General features: G+C 51.8%; 2 protein-coding genes and 1 non-coding gene across 5 annotated transcripts; 2 read left to right on the top strand and 1 right to left on the bottom strand.

Moving 5' to 3' along the window:
• Nucleotides 1–6,700: 6,700 nt before the first annotated feature.
• Nucleotides 6,701–14,989, bottom strand: PCGF2 (polycomb group ring finger 2). Of its 3 annotated transcripts, XM_034070258.1 has the most exons (10): nucleotides 14,901–14,989; nucleotides 11,920–12,059; nucleotides 11,628–11,724; nucleotides 9,523–9,578; nucleotides 9,176–9,226; nucleotides 8,981–9,089; nucleotides 8,316–8,364; nucleotides 8,059–8,157; nucleotides 7,661–7,741; nucleotides 6,701–7,230 (listed from the first exon to the last, which is right to left on the bottom strand). In XM_034070258.1, the coding sequence occupies exons 2-10, from the start codon at nucleotides 12,029–12,031 to the stop codon at nucleotides 6,916–6,918; spliced, it is 969 nt and encodes a 322-aa protein (XP_033926149.1). In that variant the 5' UTR covers nucleotides 12,032–12,059; nucleotides 14,901–14,989; the 3' UTR covers nucleotides 6,701–6,915. The 3 variants fall into 3 exon arrangements, with proteins under 3 accessions (XP_033926149.1, XP_033926150.1, XP_033926151.1); XM_034070259.1 differs by lacking the exon at nucleotides 14,901–14,989 and having other exon boundaries at nucleotides 8,059–8,154; nucleotides 11,920–12,242; XM_034070260.1 differs by lacking the exon at nucleotides 14,901–14,989 and having other exon boundaries at nucleotides 6,970–7,279; nucleotides 11,920–12,244.
• An 801-nt stretch (nucleotides 14,990–15,790) lies between these two features.
• TRNAN-GUU (transfer RNA asparagine (anticodon GUU)) lies at nucleotides 15,791–15,864 on the top strand. Its single transcript has one exon. It is a non-coding gene; the product is annotated as a tRNA-Asn (tRNA).
• Nucleotides 15,865–17,877: 2,013 nt separating this feature from the next.
• Nucleotides 17,878–20,471, top strand: PSMB3 (proteasome 20S subunit beta 3). Its single transcript, XM_005140565.3, has 6 exons — nucleotides 17,878–17,935; nucleotides 18,136–18,320; nucleotides 18,936–19,043; nucleotides 19,149–19,326; nucleotides 19,676–19,770; nucleotides 20,350–20,471. The coding sequence occupies exons 1-6, from the start codon at nucleotides 17,933–17,935 to the stop codon at nucleotides 20,396–20,398; spliced, it is 618 nt and encodes a 205-aa protein (XP_005140622.1). The 5' UTR covers nucleotides 17,878–17,932; the 3' UTR covers nucleotides 20,399–20,471.
• Nucleotides 20,472–20,788: the final 317 nt, after the last annotated feature.

Here is a 20,788-nt window from a genome sequence, read left to right as displayed (position 1 = left end):
TCCCGTGTGTGTGTGTGTGTGTGTGTGTGAATGCGAGATTGATAATGGGAAATCAGCAGAGTGGAGAAATCTTGAAAAAGAGTCCTTTAGGTTGCATTTTGGCCCATTGGAAGGAACTGGGAGGGTCTTCTGGGGGCTCGCTAAATAAGAAAACATTGGTGAAATATTGTAACCAATGGTGGCCTTTGTATAGTTTAAAAGATCAGGAAAAATGGCCTAAAAATGGAACTTTTAATTATGATACATTGTTATAATTAATGTTGGTTTTGAGGTGGCAAGGAAAATTGAATTAAGTAATGTATGCAGATATGACAGATGGAATGCAAAATTAATATACCTTCGCCAGATCCCTTAATTTTGGCTTTGGAAAAGGACAGGGAAAAACTTGAAAGCTAAGCTGGAGAGATGTTGTTCAGATCGTGATACTGGGGAAAGATGTTTAAAGTTAAGGAAAACCAAGAAGGAAAGTAGGGGAGCTCGGGCAGCTCCTGTGGTTGAGTGGGATGAATGCTGGGGAAATGCATGGGATGGCTCCGGTGGCTGAATTGGAGCTAGACTGACAGGAACCTGGGTAATCTACCCTAGTAGATCTACTGGTTAAATTAAAACCGGGGACTAGAGGAAATAAAGTAGAATTTTAGTGGATACAGGAGCAACTTGTTCAGAGTTAAGTCAGAGGGAAAAGAATTTGTTACAGATGTGGGAGCTAATGGTCACCAAGGAAAAAAAAACAAACAAAGCAAAACAAACAAAAAACTTTCTGAAACCCTTTCAGACAATTGGAAAAACAAAGGAGAATGCATAAATTTATGCATACTAAATTCTCCAAAATCTATATTAGGACTAGAAGAAGCATTTAAAGAAGGTAAAATGGAATTGAGAGTTAAAAATCAGTTAATTTCAGTTTTGAGTTTATATCTTCAACAGAAAAGCGAACAGGAGGACACCCCCTGAAATAGAAGAAATCCATAATCAAGTATATCTGGGAGTATGGGCATCTGAAGTTCCAGAAATGGCGATAAGAACTGCTGAAAAAGGTGGACACATGCGTCCTGAGTAAAAGGACCCATAAAAGAATGGAAAAGTTGTGACTGAACCCAGAGACGCCAAGTTGACCCTCAAGAGGACTTGGGATAAGTAACTGAGAGAATTCATATTGACTCCTGTAAATTTGATATGGGAAATGCAGATTTAGTTGAAATTATTTTAAGAAACCATAGGATAAGGGCCAGTACCAGTCCATGTCCTATATGCAAACACTGCAATTTGTATATTAGACCTAAGTGTCCCAATTGTTTGAAGCATATTATTACTCGTAGGGGAGACCAGGAACAATTTTTTGAGAAATCAATTACAGTTCTTTTGCATTCGGTGTGAAATTACCACCTCATTGGAACAGTTGTTGTGGGTCAAATACTACTGCCATAGTAGCCGACGGGGAATATACCTTTAAGCTACCAGAGAGGGCAAGACCGGAGGGAATCGGTGCTGCAGCTGAAAAGGTCTGCCGAGGGCTGCAACCCCTGGGGCTGTGACCGCTGAGCACTATGATCCTGACCGGACCTCTTTTGGTGTCGGTTCTGATAGGAACCATATGGGAAAATGCCGTGGCTTCTAAAATCATTCACAACTGTAGTGAATGCATTACCACAACTAGACAAGGGAGAGTAACCTCTCAAATGCTGATCTACCACACCTTTTATGAATGCAAAGGAACAAAGACAGGCAGTTGCATATACAATCAAACTCAGTGAGAGCAAATTCAGAAGGAAGATTAATTGGAATAAGTTATAATGAAGTTATAACCAATTTGAGTACCTCACTGTCAATAATTTTTGATGCATGTGATATTATAGATGATGATTTAGATACTAATTGTGGAAGTTCAGAGTAGAGGCGGTACTACACTAGCCAACCAAAATATATTTGCCCAGGTGGATACCAATGTCACATAAATCCTGATGATGTACCTAGTCAAACGGCTAGATATCAGTCATCACACCTCTGTGGAAGAAAAGGATGGTCTTGTGTATGCTGGAATACTGCAGGCTGGAGATATGACTAAATTTAATAGCAGGAATAGCTGTACAACCCGTGCCTGCAAGCCAGTAAATTTAACTGAAATTTAACTGAAAAATTAGAAACAGAAAAAAAGTAACTAAAATTGGACTTAAAATATATGGAACTGAAGAAGACCCAAATGTGATTATTAGTATTAAGATCAAAGAAAAATATAAAGAGTCAATACAACATCATGTATTATCATGAAATGGAAACTGGAGTCCAATATGAAATTCCCACAGTTGCTAAAAAATCTCTTTGTAAATCTTGCTGAAAATATAGCTAAAGCATTGAATGTAACTAACTGCTGTGTTTGTGGGGGAAATAACCGGGGAGAGAGATGGCCCTGGGAGGCAATGGAGAGTAATATAAGTGACCCTGCAATCTGGAAAAATCTAAAAGGGAACAAATGGACCAGGCCAACAATGGCAGATTGACTTTACAGAACTGCCAAGGAAGGGGGGTATAGGCATTTGTTACTAAATTGAATAATAATCAAATGGTTTGCTGTCTTGGATTTAAAGGACTCTTTCTTTGCTTAATATTGGCCAAAGAAAACCAGAATTTATTGGCTTTTGAATAAGGAAAATCCTGACACAGTAAGGAAAACTCAACTAATTTGGACAGTATTACCTGAAGGGTTTAAAACCAGTCCAACAAGTTTTGAAATCAGTTAACACTGGAACTAGAAACATGGAATCCACCCACTCAGAGGGACTCTGTTACAATATGTGAATGACCTATTAATTGCTACAGGAACAAAGGAAGAATATGTCTTGTTAATGGTGGGATTATTGAATTTTCTGGGACTGAATGATTATCAGGTATCCAGACAAAAGGCCAAACTAATTCAAACCTGAGTTTCCTACCTAGGATATGAAACAACAGGAGAACATAGAAGTTGGAACTGCTAGAAAAGAAGCCATTTATCAAACACCACGACCATCAACCATCAAGGAGTTCTGTACATTCCTGGGAATGACTGCATGATGCAGACATAGATACATGATTATGGTGTTCTGGTAAGACCACTATATGAACTGTTAAAAGAAACCTCTCTTTGGAATAGACCGATTCTGTAGAAGAGGGCTTTAAAACAGAGCTAATGAGAACTGCAGCTCTGTGACTTCCGGATGTGACTAAATCATTTTGGCTATATTCCTATGAAGAGGGAACAGCTTTGGTCCTTGCTCAGAAGCTAGGACCCTATAAGAAGACAGTGGTGCATTTTTCAAAACAGCTGGATGAAGCAAGCAAAGGATAGCCCAGATGCCTAAGAGCTGTGGCTGCAGTTGTCATGAACATTGAAGAGGCTTGCAAATTTACCTTGGGACAAAAGATTACTGTACTAGTGTCTCATGTTGTATTAGCAGTTCTGGAACAGAAAGAAGCCCACTGGTTATCTTCTTCATGGTTTTTTTTTCTTTTGGTTTTTGTTTTTACCAAATTTGAAAGAAACCTGGAACATGCTGAACAAGAGCCCTGGAACTCTCTAAAGACAAAAGGATAAATATTTGGACTGATTCTAAATATGCATTTGTGGTCCATGGACATGGTGACGTCTGAAAAGAATGAAAACTTTTTTTTAAAAAAAAAAATAAATATATAAATTTAAGCTGGTGACTCTGATCAGGAAACTGGAAATAATTTGGCCAATATTGGAGCCAAACAAGAAGCTGAACAATCTTAAAATCATTCTTTTAATCCCTGATGACAAACTAACAATTGAGAAATCTAAACCTAGATATTCAAAGGAGGATAGAAAATTGATTGAAGATCTCGAAGGACAGGAAAACAAAGAGGGTTGGGTTCAGATACCTGATGGGCGAATTGTAATTCCTTATAATCAACTCTGGAGGCTAGTTCAAGAGGAACATAATAAAACTCATTGGGGTAGCAACTCTTTGTATAAATATTTGGACAAACAAATTGTAGGAAGGAATCTATACACCACAGTTCAATCAGTGACAAAACAATGTCAGCTCTGTCTTAAGAATAATCCTAAAACTGAAAACAGAAATCAAATTGGGACCATTGGGAGAGGAAATTATCCGGGACAGCAATGGCAAATAGATTTCTCTGAATTACCAAGAAAAGGGGGTTACCAATATTTGTTGGTGTTAACGGATACTTTTTCAGGATGGCCAGAAGCATTCCCTTGTAGAATAAATAATGTAAGACAAGTAATTGGAACATCGTTGTATGATATACCTTGTTTTGGAGCACCAGAGGCAATTTCTTCTGACCGAGGCTTACACTTTAGAGCAAAATAGTTACAAGAAACTAGCAAAAATAGAAGCTGATTGGCAACTACATGTACCATACAGGCCCCAGGTCAGTGGGCAAGTAGAAAAGATGGTTCATCTGATCAGAACATCAGATTGGTAAAATATGTCAGGAAATAAATTAATATTGGTACCAAGCCTTACTGGCTCTATTAAGGCTTTGAACTAAACCTCGGTCGAAAGAAAAGGCTAGACCATGTAAAATTTTATATGGAAGACCATATCAGTCCCAGTTTAAAAGAGAAAGTCTTCTGGAAGTGGGAGAAGGCCATCTCTGAGAGTTTGACCACCTTTACAGCAGTGAAGATAAAGGAACAACCTGCTTGGATACATTATTCAAGAATAAAGAAAGCACCAGAACCAGAGAAGACATGGCGGATTGAACCCTCAGGCTCCTGGTGTATGAAATTGTATCGGTCGTAATTTGAACTTATATGATAACTGGCATACTAGTTTGGGACCAATACTTATACCTGAAATTAATGCAGAATGTTGCTAAAATTGTTAATTGTAGTGGCTGTTGAGTGTGTGCACAGTTGCCTGAATCAGGAGATCAGGGCCGTCCATTAATTGGCATTCCAGTTTCCAACACTATCTCATGGACAAATTTGTGGGTGATATCTAAAATGGTATTACAAAGCCGAATGGCTCTAGACATTATTGGCTTCACAAGGAGGGGGTTGTTCCATAATCAGTGAAAGTTGCTGTTCCTGAAACAAATCTGGAGGAAATTTGGAAATAAATTAAAATCTTTCATAAAATGGCCAAGGATGATACCTCCTGGGGGCTTAAAGAAATATGGAAAAAGTTAACTTCATGGTTACTTGATCTCTCCTGTTTAAGGCAACTGGTTGCAGGATATTGTCTTAATATTAATTACTTGTGGTATAACAAAATTTTCTTTCTGGTATTGTAAATGATCTATAATAAGTTATGAAGACTGGAAAAAGAAATGAAACTTAAGTATCAAGTAGAAACAGGACACTTTCAAAAGACTCTAGATGGTAATGGTATTATATAAAATGTTGCAAAAGAATTTGCAAAAGGACAGAAAAAGGGGGGATTGAAACAAAGAGGCACAAAATGTAATCAGTTCTAAAGTAATGATAAGTTTGGCTTTGTAATGAAAAGTAACCGTTTTGCCTGAAGGCAGTTTCAGGTCCTCAGAACCTCAATACAAAAGGTGTGACAAGAACAGAATGGAAAACGACCAAGGGGTGGGTAGCACCTGGGACTAGCTGATGGCCAGGATGGCAGTAGTTAAAACCTATTGATAAGTAAAAGAACAGGATGATTGCTATATCTGTAATGTTAATTAAGCTGGGAACCACCATCATATTTTGTATGAATGCGGGAAACTTTCTGGAAATGATGTAATGTTCTCAGTGACCATATAAGGATGACCTGTAGAGCAATACGGGGACACACGTTAGGAGGAGCTATCCCCCGTGTCTCCCGGCGCCGTAATAAAGAATACCTGCTTGTCAACTTGAAACTCTGTTGGCGAGTTTGTTCATGGAGTTTTCTCCGAATCATTTATATGGTCCATGTAGAACGTTGGTCCATGCCCTGGTGCCGCTCGGCTGCCACCCAATGCACGGCAGCACCTTCCCATCATCGCCCCTCACCGAAGCCTCCTGGCTAAAGGCACTGTACTCTATAGTTTCTCTATTTAAAAACCCAATGGGGGGGCAGGAGGAGAGGGTGGAAAGGACGAGGGCGAGGGGAGAATGCAAAGAAAAGCTTTGAAATGCAGCGTTGAAGCTGGGGGGAGCCACTTGTGGGGTGCTTTGAAGCCCCTGGGTCCCACAAAGACTCATCCAAAACAGCCTCCAATGGTTTAGATCAAAACCAGTGCTGGCACCAAGCGCTGTCCCAAGGAGGAGACCCCAGTATCTAGTGGGCCTTGTGCTCCTTCACCACCCAGCCTACTTACTGTGCACGAGGGCAGAGCCTGAACCTCCATCCAGAGACCACATGGGAAGAGCAGATAAAGGAACAGGGAGGCGCTGGGCAAGGCAAAGTGATGCTCGATGCCAACCAATGGAGCCAGGGCACCCTGTAACCAAACCTGGGGCTAAAACCAGACATAAACACAAACATAGCAATAAACCACAGGGCACAAGGGGGGCTGGAGGGGCAGTTTTTGGCTTCTGTGCTTGGCCTTTACCTGTGCTTCACCCTTACCTGTGCAGCTGCGAGTCCCCCCTGCCCCATTGAGGGGAGAGGGATGGGGAGGAGAGGGAAAAGTGGTAGAGAAACTGAGCAAGGAAGGCAGCAGCGGCTCCCAGCTCTGGCATGCAGCTATGTAAGTTAATCCCAAAGGAAAATGAAAGGGAAAAAGGGGGGGGGGGGGGAGAAAAAAATCATTTAAAAATATTCAACCACTTTTATGTGTCTTATTTGCACTTTAAATTAATCTGGTTGATCAATAGAAAATAAGTATGTATAATTTGTCTTGTTTTGCTTCCGTTCTTTGCTCTCCCTATGTACACATATATATGTATATATATATATAATATATAGAGATCTAGAAAAGCCAGCCAGGAGTCCCCCATCCGCCCGGTGCTTAGGTCAGGGCTGAGCCCGTGCTGCCATTGACAGTCGCTTTGCGGCACCGGGCGGCAGGCAGCGGGTGGCAGTTCGAGGAGCCATTGAGCGCGGTGCCGGTGCCGGTGGAGCTGGGAGAGCCATGGGATGGGGTCCCCGGGCTGGGCAGGGAGGAGGAGGTGGCCGGTAGCGTGGCCGGGCTGTGAGCTTTGTCACTGACTGACTCGCACTCGGATGCGCCGCTGGTGTTGGTGCCCTCGGGGGTGATGGGATGGGACAGCTTGAGCCGCTTGCAGGCGGGTTGGACGCGGTACTTCAGGGGCAAGGGCCCGTTCTGCACGGGGGAAAGGAGAGATGTGGTACCCGGCATCCTGCAGCCCTGCCTGGGGATACAGGGAGAGAAGCACGAGCAGCATCCCCCACAACCCAGCCACCTAAAAACCCCATTGGGAGCAAACACCTTTGCAAGGAGAAGCTCGTGGGGTTTATCCATGGAAGTGCCCCAGTTTTTAAGCTCTGATTCTTAAGCTTTTCAATTCCAAAGTTCTTCAATTTTAAAGCTCTTTAATGTTGAAGTTCTTCAATTTTTTAAGTTCTTCAATTTTTAAGTTCTTCAATTTCGAAGCTTTTCAATTTCGAAGTTCTTCAATTTCCACCTTCTTCCATTCTGATGCTTCCCAATGCCCTCAGCCACAAGGACTGCTTTCCCAACCCCCCCAGTGCCCATATCCATAGCAGGGAAAGAGGCAACTCCACTTACTTACCCTCCTCCAGGGATAGATGTAGGCAATGTCCATCAGGGTGTAATACTCCTTCAGGGGCTCATCTTCATAGAGGACTTCAACCTGGTGCAGGGGATAGGGTCAATCCTTCAGCATGGGGACAGAGGCACCACCAGCCCCCCCCCCCCCCAGAGCAGCTCATTGGGATTTGCCATTCCCAAGGGTGCTGCTGGAGCTCCAGCACTGCTTTTGCTGGAGCAACATCCCCATTGAGATGGAAGACACCATAAGGGCTGGATCCATCTGGGATGCGGGGATGCAAAGCCTGGGCTGCACGAAGCAGAGCAAGCAAAGCACAGCGAATGTGCAAGCAGAGGATGCAGCCAAACGGCATTCCCTTCCTCCGAGCCCACCAGAGCACATCCCAAGCCCAAGCTCACCTTGTACTTGCTGGGAACATCCATCTTGTTGCGGAGGAACTTGGCCAAGTGCATGACAGTCATGGCAGCCGGGCAGCGCAGGAACCGCAGCCCATTCTTCTGGGGACCGAGAGGTGATGCTGAGTCCATGGGCAAGGAAATGGGCAGCTCCCACCTCCTGCATCGGGTTTGGGGACCCCCCTGTTCCCTCCCCACCCCAAAAGCCCAGGAGGCAGCCGGACATGGAGCTCTCCATGCCCTGGTCCCACCACGCTCACCTTCTCCTTCTCCAGGTCCCCATTCTCAATGCTCCCTTTCTTCTCTTCTCTATGGGGAGGGAAGAAAACTCGGGATGAAGTTTAGGGAGGAATTAAAAGGCAGGAGAAACAATAACGCAGCAGAAGTGCTGCCTGTAGACAGGGAGCATCCAGTGACCTTCAGCCAAGCTCTGGCTTCCCCCATGCAGTTGCTGCATTTCCAACCCTATGCACTGCAACCACTGTCCAGGCACCCACATTCCCTGAATCCCTCTGCCCTGGATGCTGCTGACATCCTTGGAGGCCACCTCTGGAACTGGGGATGTGGCAGCTCTTGTGCCCTGCTGCCTGGGGATACAGGGATGCTGCTGCCATAGCAAGCACCTGCAGAGGATGCAGGATGCGGGACCAGGGTGGATGGGGTTCGGGTGCTCCTCCGGCCACTCAAGCATCCCAGGATACTTGGCCCCAAGCAGGGCCATGTGAGCCACCACCAGTTCACTGCCCAGAGGAGCTGTGGCTGCCCCATCCCAAGTTCAAGTCCAGGTTGGATGGGGCTTGGAGCACCCAATTCATGCTGTGATTCTATGATCTCAGCTCCATCACCAGAGCAGGGAGAAAAGGCGAGAGCTCATTCACAACCCCAAACCCAAGGCAGCATCTTGGGAGTAACCAGAAAATGGTACCTTGAGCCTTCATAGAACTCTATGGACAGGCTGACGATCTCATCATCTGTCAGGTTCCCTTTGTCCTGCTCGGAGACTTCCCCACGATCCTCATTGGATCCATTGGGAACTGCAGGAGGCAGAAGGAGGGAGAGGCTGAGCCATGGGTGGGGGGGCACAGTGGGGGTGATGGGGGTCCCTGGGGCTGGCACTCACCCTCTGCCACAGGGTAGGCTGCATAGAAGTCTCGCCTCCTCTTCATCTCATCTGTGGGAGAAGGGAGGAGGAAGGTGAGGAGGAAACCATCACACCAAGGGGAGGTGGGTGCTGAGTGCCTGCTCCCATACACGCTGCCCATAGGACCCCATAGGAGGGCAGTGGCTCCCAGCATTGCTTTGTATGGCTCCCCCCAGCAGCGAATGGGCACTATCCGGATGGAGCCATCCCTGTCTATTTACACCAAGCATTATCCCCCTGTCCCAGCCCCAAGGATGGGGGGTGTGGGTGGGAGTGAGTTACAACCAACCCCAAACCCACACAATGATAACTGTGCATGGTGGTACCTTTGAAAAGCCCTGGGACCAGTTTGTACACGATGTCCTGAAGGGTTTTGTCCGACCTGAGGTGGGCAAAGAAACAGGAAAAGAGGGAGAAATCAGCTGGAATAGGAGCAGTTTGCTTCCAGGGCTGCCCCTGGCCAGCCTGGATGCCATTTCCCCCCATCTCCCAGCACATAGCCCCAACTCCCCAGCCCATAGGGATGGCAGAGCAAACCCATCCATCCTCCTGCTCCCTGCAAAGGGTTAACGCTGGGAAAAGAGAGAAAACCAGCTCAAAACTCCTTGTTATTGCTTGGATCCATTTCAGCAGTCAAAACAATGACACCACCACACAGAGAACTAAACGGGAATCACATCCCTGAGATCGGCAAATGTTCCTGCACAACTGAATTTGCATCTCATTTTACTACTAGAGGTGGTTGTGGTTCAGGCTCAGGCTTCGATTTCCCTCTGTTGTAAGGATGATGCAGAGCAGCATCCAAAGGCAGGGAGAGCAAAGTGGGCTCTAAACCGCAACCATCTCCAGGCAGGAGCTGGGAAAGCACACGAGGAACCAGGGAACTCCAGGCACGGAGATAGGAGCAGGGCTTTACCCAAGGCTTGGGCTCAGGCTGCTGCAGGAGGAGGATGCGGCACAATTGAACCCCAAACCAGAAAGGAAATCACCTTCTACCCTGAGCAGGAGCAGTGGGGACGGTGGAAGGTAAATGACATCTGCAATTACTCCCATTGCAATAGTCAGGCCTTTAAAGGAAACCAAATGACCAGACCTTGCAGTGTTTTTAGCCCAGCCACGTCTTCCATCCCTCACTGCTGGGTGATGTCAATGTGGTGCATGAGGCCCCACTGTGATTTGAGCTCCAGCACATACCCAAGGCATTCCCTTTAGGATCTACAGCCAGCTGATGGAAAAGCAGCCTTGCCTGCTTGTGGGTTAGTCAAACCCATTCAGCATCCATGTGGGGCTGGAGGACATGGGGGAAATGGGGGACAGCATCCACAGCACCCGTTTGGGAAGCAAAGGGGAAAGCAAGGCCCGCATGGGCACAGAGACTTTTCTATGGCATCACATCTGGACCAGGCCCACATGTGCCCCACATTGCCCCCCACCAGGCACGGGGCCACGGTGAGATCCATCTCTGCATGCAGGCAGGGATGTCTCCATGGGGGAGCAGTGGGAGGCAGAGTGTAAATATTTCGTAGTGAAGCAGGAAAAAATAGAAAGGAAAAGGCAGAAAAAGTGTTACTACAGAAACGGATTTACATGGAAAAGGCTAAAAAAAACAGAGGCTAAGAAAACCAGCCCAGTGATGTACTGCAGCCTTTCCTGGTTTCTATGCCAACCACCTGCAGAGCCAATTCCATAACTGAGGCATGATGTGTCTGGCTTTTCCCAGCCAGGGCAGACTGGTGTGAAGCTGTCGTGGCTGGGCACCTGCACTGCTGCACTGCCAGCCCAGGGACACAGCACCCCCCGAGGGACACAGCACCCCCCGAGGGACACAGCACCCATGGGGGACAGAGCAGGGGGTTAGAAAGCACAGGAAGGTCCCAGGTTAAACTATGCATGGTGGGACTGCAGCATGGATGGAGGGATGGAGCAGTGGATGAAAGAATGGATGGATGGAGGGATGATGGATGGATGGAGGGATGGATGGAGGGAGGGAGGGATGGATGAATGGAGAGATGGATGAATGAAGGGATGGATAGAGGGATGGATAGAGGGAGGGATGGATGAGTGGAGGGATGGATAGAGGGATGGATGGATGGAGGGATGGATGAATGGATGGATGGAGGGATGGATGGATGGATGGAGGGATGGATGGATGGATGGATGGAGGGATTTATGGAGGGATGGATGCAGTCTGGGGTGTGCAGACATGGGCACAGGGCAACCACCTGGCTCCTGCCCCATCCACCTCCTGCTGCCACAGAGCTGTCCCTGGGTCCTATCCCATCCACGATGCCATTTCCCACCATCCCCATTCCCCTTCCCCCCGGAGAGCTCCCTGAACCCCGATGGTGTGGGGCACATGGCCAGGAGCAGAGAGGCTTCACACCGGGAGAGCTGCAACTGGTCCCTGCTTGCCTGCATCACCAGAGCTCACCTGATGCTGAGGAGGGGTCTGGTTTTGTGCACCTGCACATCACACATGGGGCAGTACTTGTTCGTCTCCAGGTAGCGAACGATGCAGGTTTTGCAGACTGCAGGGAGAGACTCGGTGTGAGCTGATGGACAAACAGACAGAGCCCCTGTGCCCCCTGCTCCATCCCTCCATCCATGACCCCCACAGCTCCATGCAGCATCCGGATGGGTTTGGGCACTGTCTCGGAGCTTCACAACCACCCTTGCTGAGGCTTGGGGTACCCCTGGGTGCAGTGTGGCCCCAGGGCACTCACAGGAGTGCAGACACTCCACGATGGTGGTGGCGTCTATGAAGTAGCCCCCGCACAAGGCGCACATCAGGTGTGGGTTGAGCTCAGTGATCTTTATCCTGGTGGTCCTGTGCATTTTGGAGCAGCTCCGGGATGGATCCTCCCTGCAGGGAAACAGCCAGGGACCCCTTAATGGTCAGGATGGGATCAGTGGGACCCACCCTGTGCAGCCCAGCTCCCTCTGCCCCATGCCTCCATCACCCTGCGGGTCCCCAAGTGGGTCCCTCTCTTGCTAAGACACCTCTGAATGGGGACAAGTCACCCATTAGCCAGCCCCTCGCCTGTGCACACACACATACACGTGTGCACACACATACACACATGTGCATACACATACACACACGTGTGTACACACATACATACATGTGCACATACATACACACATGTGCACACACATACACGTGTGTACACACACATACACACATGTGCACACACATACACACGTGCACACACACATGTGTACACACATACACACATGTGCACACATACACACACATGTGCACACACATACACACATGCACACACACATGTGTACACACACATACACATGTGTACACACACATACACACACATGTGCACACACATACACACATGCACACACACATGTGTACACACACATACACATGTGTACACACACATACACACACGTGTACACACACATACACACATGTGCACACACATACACACATGTGCACACATACACACACATGTGCACACACATACACACACGTGTGCACACACATACACACATGTGCACACACATACACATGTGTACACACACATACATGTGTGCACACACATACACACATGTGCACACACATACACACGTGTACACACACATACACACATGTGCACATACATACACACATGTGCACACACACACGTGTGTACACACACATACACACACGTGTGCACACACATACACACAGTGTAGCTCTGTTTTGCTGCCTGTGCGCTCCGGCACTTCCATGTTTACAATGGGAGACAGTGGAGCCGGAGCCTCAAATCACTGCAGTTTTATTGTTTCCATGGCAACCCTGATACTTGGCGAGGGGCCAGAGTATTATTACAACCATGTGAGGAGAGGGGAAAAGAACCCCCCAGGTTTGTGTATGGGTGCGATGGCAGCAACACCCCACGCACCTACACCCGCACCCACAGCGAGACAGACACACTCACATGTGTGGCTGTATGTACACACACGCACCCCTCCCACACATGTACACCCGCACACAGGCGCTCATGCATGCTATGGAGCAGGGTCACCGGCCGCTTGACACCCAGCAGCCAACAATCAGACAACAGCCAAGACAAGCACCGAGGGATGGGGTAACCCCGCACCCAGGGAGCCAGCGGGGTACATGTGTATGTGTGTGTGTGTAAGGGTGTGGGTTTGGGGGGGGTGTGCTCAGGGCTGTGCATGGAGTGGTGTGTACAGGTCCGTGCCAGGCTGAGGAAGCTGCCCCGTGCTCCCAGTGCTTCTCCACGGCTCCAGTCTGGGTCTCTCATCTCATTTGGCCAACACGAGGTGCCCAGAGGCAGCTGGGCAGGGATGGGGACCCCAGCGACCAGGATGGAGATACCACAGGGACTGGGATGGGGATGCTGCAGGGATGGGGACACTGTGGTGATTGGGATGGAAAAGCCACAGGGTCCAGAATGGAGATGCTGCAGGGATGGAGAGGCTGCAGGGATGGGATACCATGGGACTGGGATGGAGAGGCTGCAGGGATGGGATGCCATGGGGACCAGGATGGAGAATCCAGAGTCCCCTGTGTGGAGGTCCAAGGAACAAGCCAAGCCCCATGGCCCCCTTGGAGGGAGGGGCCCATGACCCACAGAGTGTCTGGCAAGCTCCAGCCCCCCCCGTCTCCGCTCCCTTCAGGCAGCCCAATGCTGGGGGGGGCCGCGGTTCTCGGCTTCACACCGACCCCCAACAGGGGACCGGGCACCGGGTGGCTTTTACCACTCGGTACTCGCAATGGCCGCTCCGGTCTCAGCGTTGGGGGGGGGGGGGGGAGCCGGAGCCACCGGCGCAAACCGGTTCTAATGAACCGGGCGATAACAACCGCGGGGGTGAACAAAGCCCCGGTCCCCCCCCCCCCCCTCCACCCGCAGCACCGGAGCCCTCGGGGCCGCCCCGTCCCGGCACCGGAGCGGCTCCCCCTCGGTCCCGGCTTTCGGGGTCTTTTGTCTCCGTGGGCGGTGGTCCGGCCCCGTGTCCCCCCCCCCCCAAAGGAACGGGTGGGGAAGGACGTTCCAAAGTCACCAGTAACTCGGACCCCAGCGGCCGCCCCCTCCCCGCGGGTCCCACCGGCGGCGGCGAGCACGGGAAATGAACCGGGACGGTCCCACCCGGCATTGCCCGCACCGGGAACGCGATGGGAAAGCACCGGAGCGTGAACCGGAGCCCTCCGACAGCGCCCGCGCCCCACCGGGCACCGGGGGCTGCCGAGGAGCGGAACAGAAGGGACGGGATGAGGGGGGACCCCCCCAAACCCGGAGCGTGACACCCGCTGGGCACGGACACGCGTGCGTGTGTCCGGTTGCAGCCGGGTCCTCGCCGGTACCGGGGGGGGGGGAACACACGCACAGACCCCACGGTTTGGGACCGGGGGTGGGGCAGCCCCGATGAACCCGGGGCGTTCCCGGTGCCCCTCCGCCCGCCCCGGGGCACGGCCCGGCCCCTCCGCCCCCCCCCCCCTCCGGTCGGACCGCACCGGGCCCGGTGTGGCTGTCACGTCCCCGGTGCCCCCCGCGGGGTGGGGGGGTCCCGGTGCCCCCCCCACGGGCACAAAGCGGGGGGCGGCGGCGGCCATCGGCCATCTTGAACGAGGAGAGAAAAGGACACGGGGGGGGGAGGGGGGGGAAGCCGGGGGGGGGGTGGGAACCCGGCGGCGGCGGCGGGGGGGGAGGGGGGGACGGGACCGGGGCCGTGTCCCTACCTGGTGGCGGCGGCAGCGGCGGCCCCGGGGCCGCCCCCCCGCTCCCGGCTGGGTTCAGCTCCGCGCTGCGGACGGGGCCTTTTTTTGTGTTTTTTGTTTTTTTTTTCCTCGCTCGTTTTTTTTTTCTTTTTTCCCTTTTTTTTTTTTTCCTCCTCCTTTTTTTTTTTAATTTTTTCCTTTTTTTTTTATTTTATTTTTTCCCTCCTCCAGCCGCCGCCAGGCCCCGCCCCGCCCCACGTGACCTCATTCCTTCGGGGTGTTGCGGAGGAAGCGAGTGAGGGGCCGAGATTGGGGCTCCCCCCCCCCCCTCCGCTCCGCCCCCCCCATCCCCTCACCGCCCCCCCCAAGCCCTTGCGCCCTAAAAGCCACAGGGACGGTTCCAAGGCCGAGCTGATGGGGGGGGGGGGTCCCCGGCACCCAACGCCCCCTCCCCGGGTCGGGTTTGTCCCGCAGGAGCACCCCATGGGGGAGCGCCGGTGGGTGCCGGTTACCTGCTGCGGGGGCAGGGAAGCAAAGGGAAGGGGGAAAAGGGATGGAAGGAAAAATAGGGAAATGCGAGAAAGAAACAGGGAATAGGAAAGGACAGAAAAAGGGGGAAAAGGGATGGGGGGAAAAAGGGGGGATAAGAAAAAGGAAGGAAAACAAAAAGGAAAGGATGGAGGAGCAGGAAGGGCCCCAGTGTCTGCCGCTCCCGCAGGCTCCTGCCTGCTCTCGGTGCGACCGAGGGGTGTTTCTGCACACCCCGTGTACCCACTGCTCTGTGGGGCCCACGGGTGTTTCTCCGCCCCACACAGCTGCGGTCGGGATCAGTTCCCCCTTGCCCCGGTGCCGGTACCGGGGGCCGGTTCCCGATGCTGACTGCAGCGGTAGCGATGCTGGTACCCAGCGCGGTCTCTGTGGCGCAATCGGTTAGCGCGTTCGGCTGTTAACCGAAAGGTTGGTGGTTCGAGCCCACCCAGGGACGAGGCCACCTCTTTTCTTTCCACTCCCTTTTTATCGGGCCGGTCTAAAGCCGGACACGGAGCAGAGGAGGTCGGCACCGGCAGGATGCGGCCCCGGTGCTCCCGGTGGGCTCATGACTTCCCTTGGCAAGGAAACCAGCCCCTGGTGTGAGCAAAGCCAGTGCTGCTCAGCCTGCGGTCCCATCTGCAGCACAGCCTTGCAAAAGGAGATGCTGGGACATTAAAACTGGAGATTTTGGAAGCTCTTTCAAGACAGACTCTGGTTTTGCCTTAAAAATAAGCCGAAAAGGGGTCCAGAAGCTGCACTGCTGAACTCCCCCTCTCTTCTAAAGCCTTATAACATTTATGTTCCCTGCTTGCCCTGATTTCATTTTCATACCAGAAATCAGGAAGTTAGTGGTTTAACCCAGGGAATAAAGCCATGCCAGCAAGATCCCTGTTGTTCCAATTGCTCCTGCAGCCGAGGCAGCCCTGGGCCTCCCCGGGCCAGGGATTGCTGCTGCTTTCCCGATCCAAGAGCATGAGCCTGCTGGAGAAGAGGGGATCAGAGGGCTGCAGAGGGACCAGGCACTGGGTCCCCATCAGCATCTGCTGCTCCTTCTCCCCACAGCCCAAACGTGGCCTCTGGCTTCATCCCTGCTGGAAACCTTTGACAATGGAAAACTCTTTAGGAATACAAGTGCCACGGGACGGGTTGTGCCTCCGGGCTCGGTCCTGGTGTGGATAAACAGCCTGGGATGTTCATTGGAACCAGGCAGCCTCCTCTGTTGTGCATTTGGGAGCGTTTCCAAACACATGGATCTCTTTCCCTTTGGCACAACATCACTCCCATAAATTAAACGTTTCATCCAGTCTTCCTCCCGGAGAGGGGAGAGCTGCGGAGTGGGGATGGGGAATGGAATCCAATCCTCCACAGGACGCAAAGCCCCCTTTCAATTGATCTTGGAGTAAGAAATACCCCCTCAGCCACTTCCAGGCTCCTTCCCTTCCCTGGGATGTGCCAGGACTCTCTGCTTCAGGGTCACTTCACAGTGCCAGCACTTTCCAAAGGGGGGTTTGCTCCCTCAGAGGAGCCCCACTGCCCCTGGCTGCACAGGGGGACTTTGGGGGTGTGCAGGATGGGTTTCCTCACGTTCCTGGTTCAATTCAGCTGGGTTTGGCCAACTTTACCCAGTGCTCAGCAGAAGGTGCCAGGCTGTGTAGGGCCGAGCTGGTGGGAGATGCCACCAGGATGCCCTGCAGCAATCCCAGCCTTGCCACAGGCATATGGGGAATGGGCATTGGGGTGCTCTAGCCTCAGGAACCCCCCAGCACCACCCTGGGATGGGCTGCTCACAACCACAGGCCACCTTTACAGTGCTCATCCAGCTGTGCCACAACCTCGAATGCACACCCAGCTGCTGCATGCCCCTGCATGCACATGCAACTGTTGTCCTTGGATGTACATCCAGCTGTGGCATGACCCTTGAACTCCCATCCAGCTGTACCGCACCCTTGCCTGCCCATCCAGCTGTTGCCCTTGCATGCCCATCCATCTGTGCTCTGCACCTTTATGCACATCCAGCTTGCCATACCCCTGTGTGCACATCCAGCTGTGCCATGCCCCTGTATGCACATCCAGCGCCTGCACGACCCCTGTGTGCACATCCAGCTGCTATCCCTATATGCACATCCAGCTGTTGTCCCTATATGCACATCCAGCTGCTATCCCTATATACACATCCAGCTGTTGTCCCTATATGCACATCCAGCTGTTGTCCCTATATGCACATCCAGCTGTTGTCCCTATATGCACATCCAGCTGCGGCTCCAGCTGTGCGCACCCTCCCTCCACCGCCCCCCCCCCCCCCCAGTCCTCCACCGTCCCGGCATGCCCCGCTCACAATGACTCCTCATTTTTCTCCCCCCTCCCTCACCGCCGCAGCAACCAACCAATCAGCTGCTCCCCGTGGCAGGACGAACCACCAATCACGAGGGGCGCTCCGCCGGGCAGCCGCGGCGGCAGCCAATGGGAAGGAGCGGGAGGCGGGAGCAGCGGCGCGGTGTGGAGCGGAACGCGGAGCCGGCACCATGGTGAGCACCGGGACCGGGACCGGGATCGGGATCGGGATCGGGATCGGGATCGGGACCGGGACCGGGTGGGATGGGGCCGTCCCCTCCAGCCTCCCTCCGGCTCAATGCGGGCTTACAGACAGCGGTGCCGGTGCCCCCCGGTGCGAGGGCCAGGCCCGGTCAGGGCCCCGTCCGCACCGGCCCGTCCTGCTCTCTTGCAGTCTATTATGTCCTATAACGGCGGGGCCGTCATGGCCATGAAGGGGAAGGGCTGCGTGGCCATCGCGGCGGACCGGCGGTTCGGGATCCAGGCGCAGATGGTGACCACAGACTTCCAGAAGATATTCCCTATGGGAGAACGGCTGTACATTGGGTTGGCAGGGCTGGCCACGGACGTGCAGACGGTGTAAGTGGGGCTGCCGCATGTTCCCGTGCCGAGCCCCCCAAAGGCACGTTGACAAGGGGCAGCTTATGGCTTTGGTCCCCCCATGGTACCGCAGGTGGGGTCAGTTCTGCACTGCTTGGTCTCCCTTCAGTGCGGGTTACTGGAAGTGATTTAAGATCCCATCCCTATGGAAACTTAACCTGGAGAGGGGCTTGGGACAAGGGCCTGTAGGGACAGGCCAAGGGGAATGGCTTGAACCTGCCCAAGAGAGGGGAGACTGAGCTGAGCTCTTAGGCAGAAGCTGTTCCCTGTGAGGGTGCTGAGGCGCTGGCACAGGGTGCCCAGAGAAACTGTGGCTGCCCCATCCCTGGCAGTGCTCAAGGCCAGGTTGGACACAGGGGCTTGGAGCAGCTGCTCCAGTGGAAGGTGTCCCTGCCTGTGGCAGGGGTTGGAGCTGGAGGAGCTTTAAGGTCCCTTCCAACACAAACCAAGGTGGGATTCTGTGATACATACCGGTGTCAAGCAGGTGTCAGGAGCTGGCATCCGTCAATGTGCAGCAGAACAATTCATGGCTGGATGAAGGCAGAAGAAAAGGAATCTTGCTTCTGCTGTAACGCTGATTCTCATCTCTCGCAGTGCCCAGAGACTGAAGTTCAGGCTGAATCTCTACGAGCTGAAGGAGGGCAGGCAGATCAAACCTCAGACTTTTATGAGCATGGTTTCCAATCTGCTCTATGAGAGACGGCAAGTGTCAAACAACAGTCGCTGTTTACATGTCCGTGAAGGCCGTGGTGGCTGGAGCTGATGTGATTAGGGTTAGGGTTTCACTGCTCTGTTTGTCCTTCACAGGTTTGGGCCGTACTACACAGAACCGGTCATTGCGGGGCTGGACCCTGTGACACATGAACCCTTTATCTGCTCCCTGGACCTCATCGGCTGCCCCATGATCACCGATGACTTTGTGGTCAGTGGGACCTGCTCGGAGCAGATGTATGGCATGTGCGAGTCCCTCTGGGAGCCCAACATGGTGAGTGGGGCTCCTCTTCTTGGATTCAGGCTCCTGCTGTTAACTGGGGATGCATGCATTGGATGAAAGGCTCTGTCCATTGGTGCTTCCCAAAGGAACATGGGAGAACAAAGAGGCTGGAGCTTGTAACTGCAGGAAAAATCCTACAGTATCTTGGATGATACTTTGGGGTTTGAACAAAATCCAGTGCATGAACATTGTTGGACAGGGCTTGGAGCAACCTGGTCTGGTGCAAGATGTCCCTGCCCATGGCAGGGGGTTGGAACTGGATGAGCTTTAAGGTCCCTTCCAACCCACATCATGCTGTGATTCCATGTTTACACTGACTAAAAGAGCTTCTGTTCCTCAGGAGCCCGACCATCTATTCGAAACAATCTCACAGGCCATGCTGAATGCAGTGGACAGAGATGCCATTTCTGGAATGGGAGTGGTGGTGCACATCATGTAAGTGCTGCTCTCCTTCCCCTGCAGAACGGGTAGAATTCAACAAGCTGTGTGTTAAAGGAAGTTGGTGCCAGGGTATCCCTATCCTGCTCCTTCCAGTACCATTAACAACATTCTGTCCATCCGAAGGGGTTTATTTCACTGCTGCAGCTGGTGGCTGTGGCTCCAACTGCAGGAGCCACATTGGAAATCCATCCTAGACACAGGGATTCCCTGGCTCCATTCCTGGGGGTATTCAGGAGTGCAGCTCCTCAGACAGGTAGCACTGCCCAGAGGGATGCTCTGCCACAGCCGGATGCACTGTTACCTCCCCAGGTCTGCAGTCAGACTTCTGAAACAGTTCATGTTGCTGATGGGGCTCATTCCCTGCAGCATCCCTGGCACTGCTCTTGCTGGAGCTCCCTTGGGGCAAAGCAGGACGAGGATGAGCTCTACTTGGCTGAAACAGGCACTTTCAAGCCCAGATGACCCTGCCTGTGCCAGCAAACCCAACCACCTGTGCACACTGCAGAGGGGACAATCTGCATGTAGGTATTAAATGTGGGGTTACCACTAAGTGTCTTCTCTTTTGCCCTCTAGTGAAAAAGACAAGATCACCACCAGGACCCTGAAGGCTCGCATGGACTAACCCAGCACCAATCCTGCGCTTCACAGCCCACTCTGCTTGCAACTTTTTTAAATAAAGCCCTCTATCATAGTGAGCTTTCCTTGCCTTGAGTTTCAAAGCTAGGATTAAGTTCTCTAAAGCTGACAGAAGGAGCTTGGTTTTACACAGCAGCAGCACTTACCTTTGTTTGAGCCACCCATCATCCCCCTGCATGGGGTGCTCCCAGGAGTCAACCCCATCTCCTTGAGACAGCACAGCAGTGTTGGCTTTTCCTATCAAAATCATTTGTTCTCCTTATCCAGGACTTGGTTAAACCAATTCTTACTTAAAACCCCCATTTTACAGACACATATCCAATGACTTTTCCAGTTCACGGAGGACTGAAACCAACCCCATACCTCATGGAGGCAG

The sequence above is a fragment of the Melopsittacus undulatus genome, chromosome 17, assembly GCF_012275295.1.
Source record: "Melopsittacus undulatus isolate bMelUnd1 chromosome 17, bMelUnd1.mat.Z, whole genome shotgun sequence".
Taxonomy (NCBI): Eukaryota; Metazoa; Chordata; class Aves; order Psittaciformes; family Psittaculidae; genus Melopsittacus; species Melopsittacus undulatus.
The sequence above is the reverse complement of the archived record's forward strand: the minus strand, read 5'-3'. Positions and strand labels throughout refer to the sequence as shown.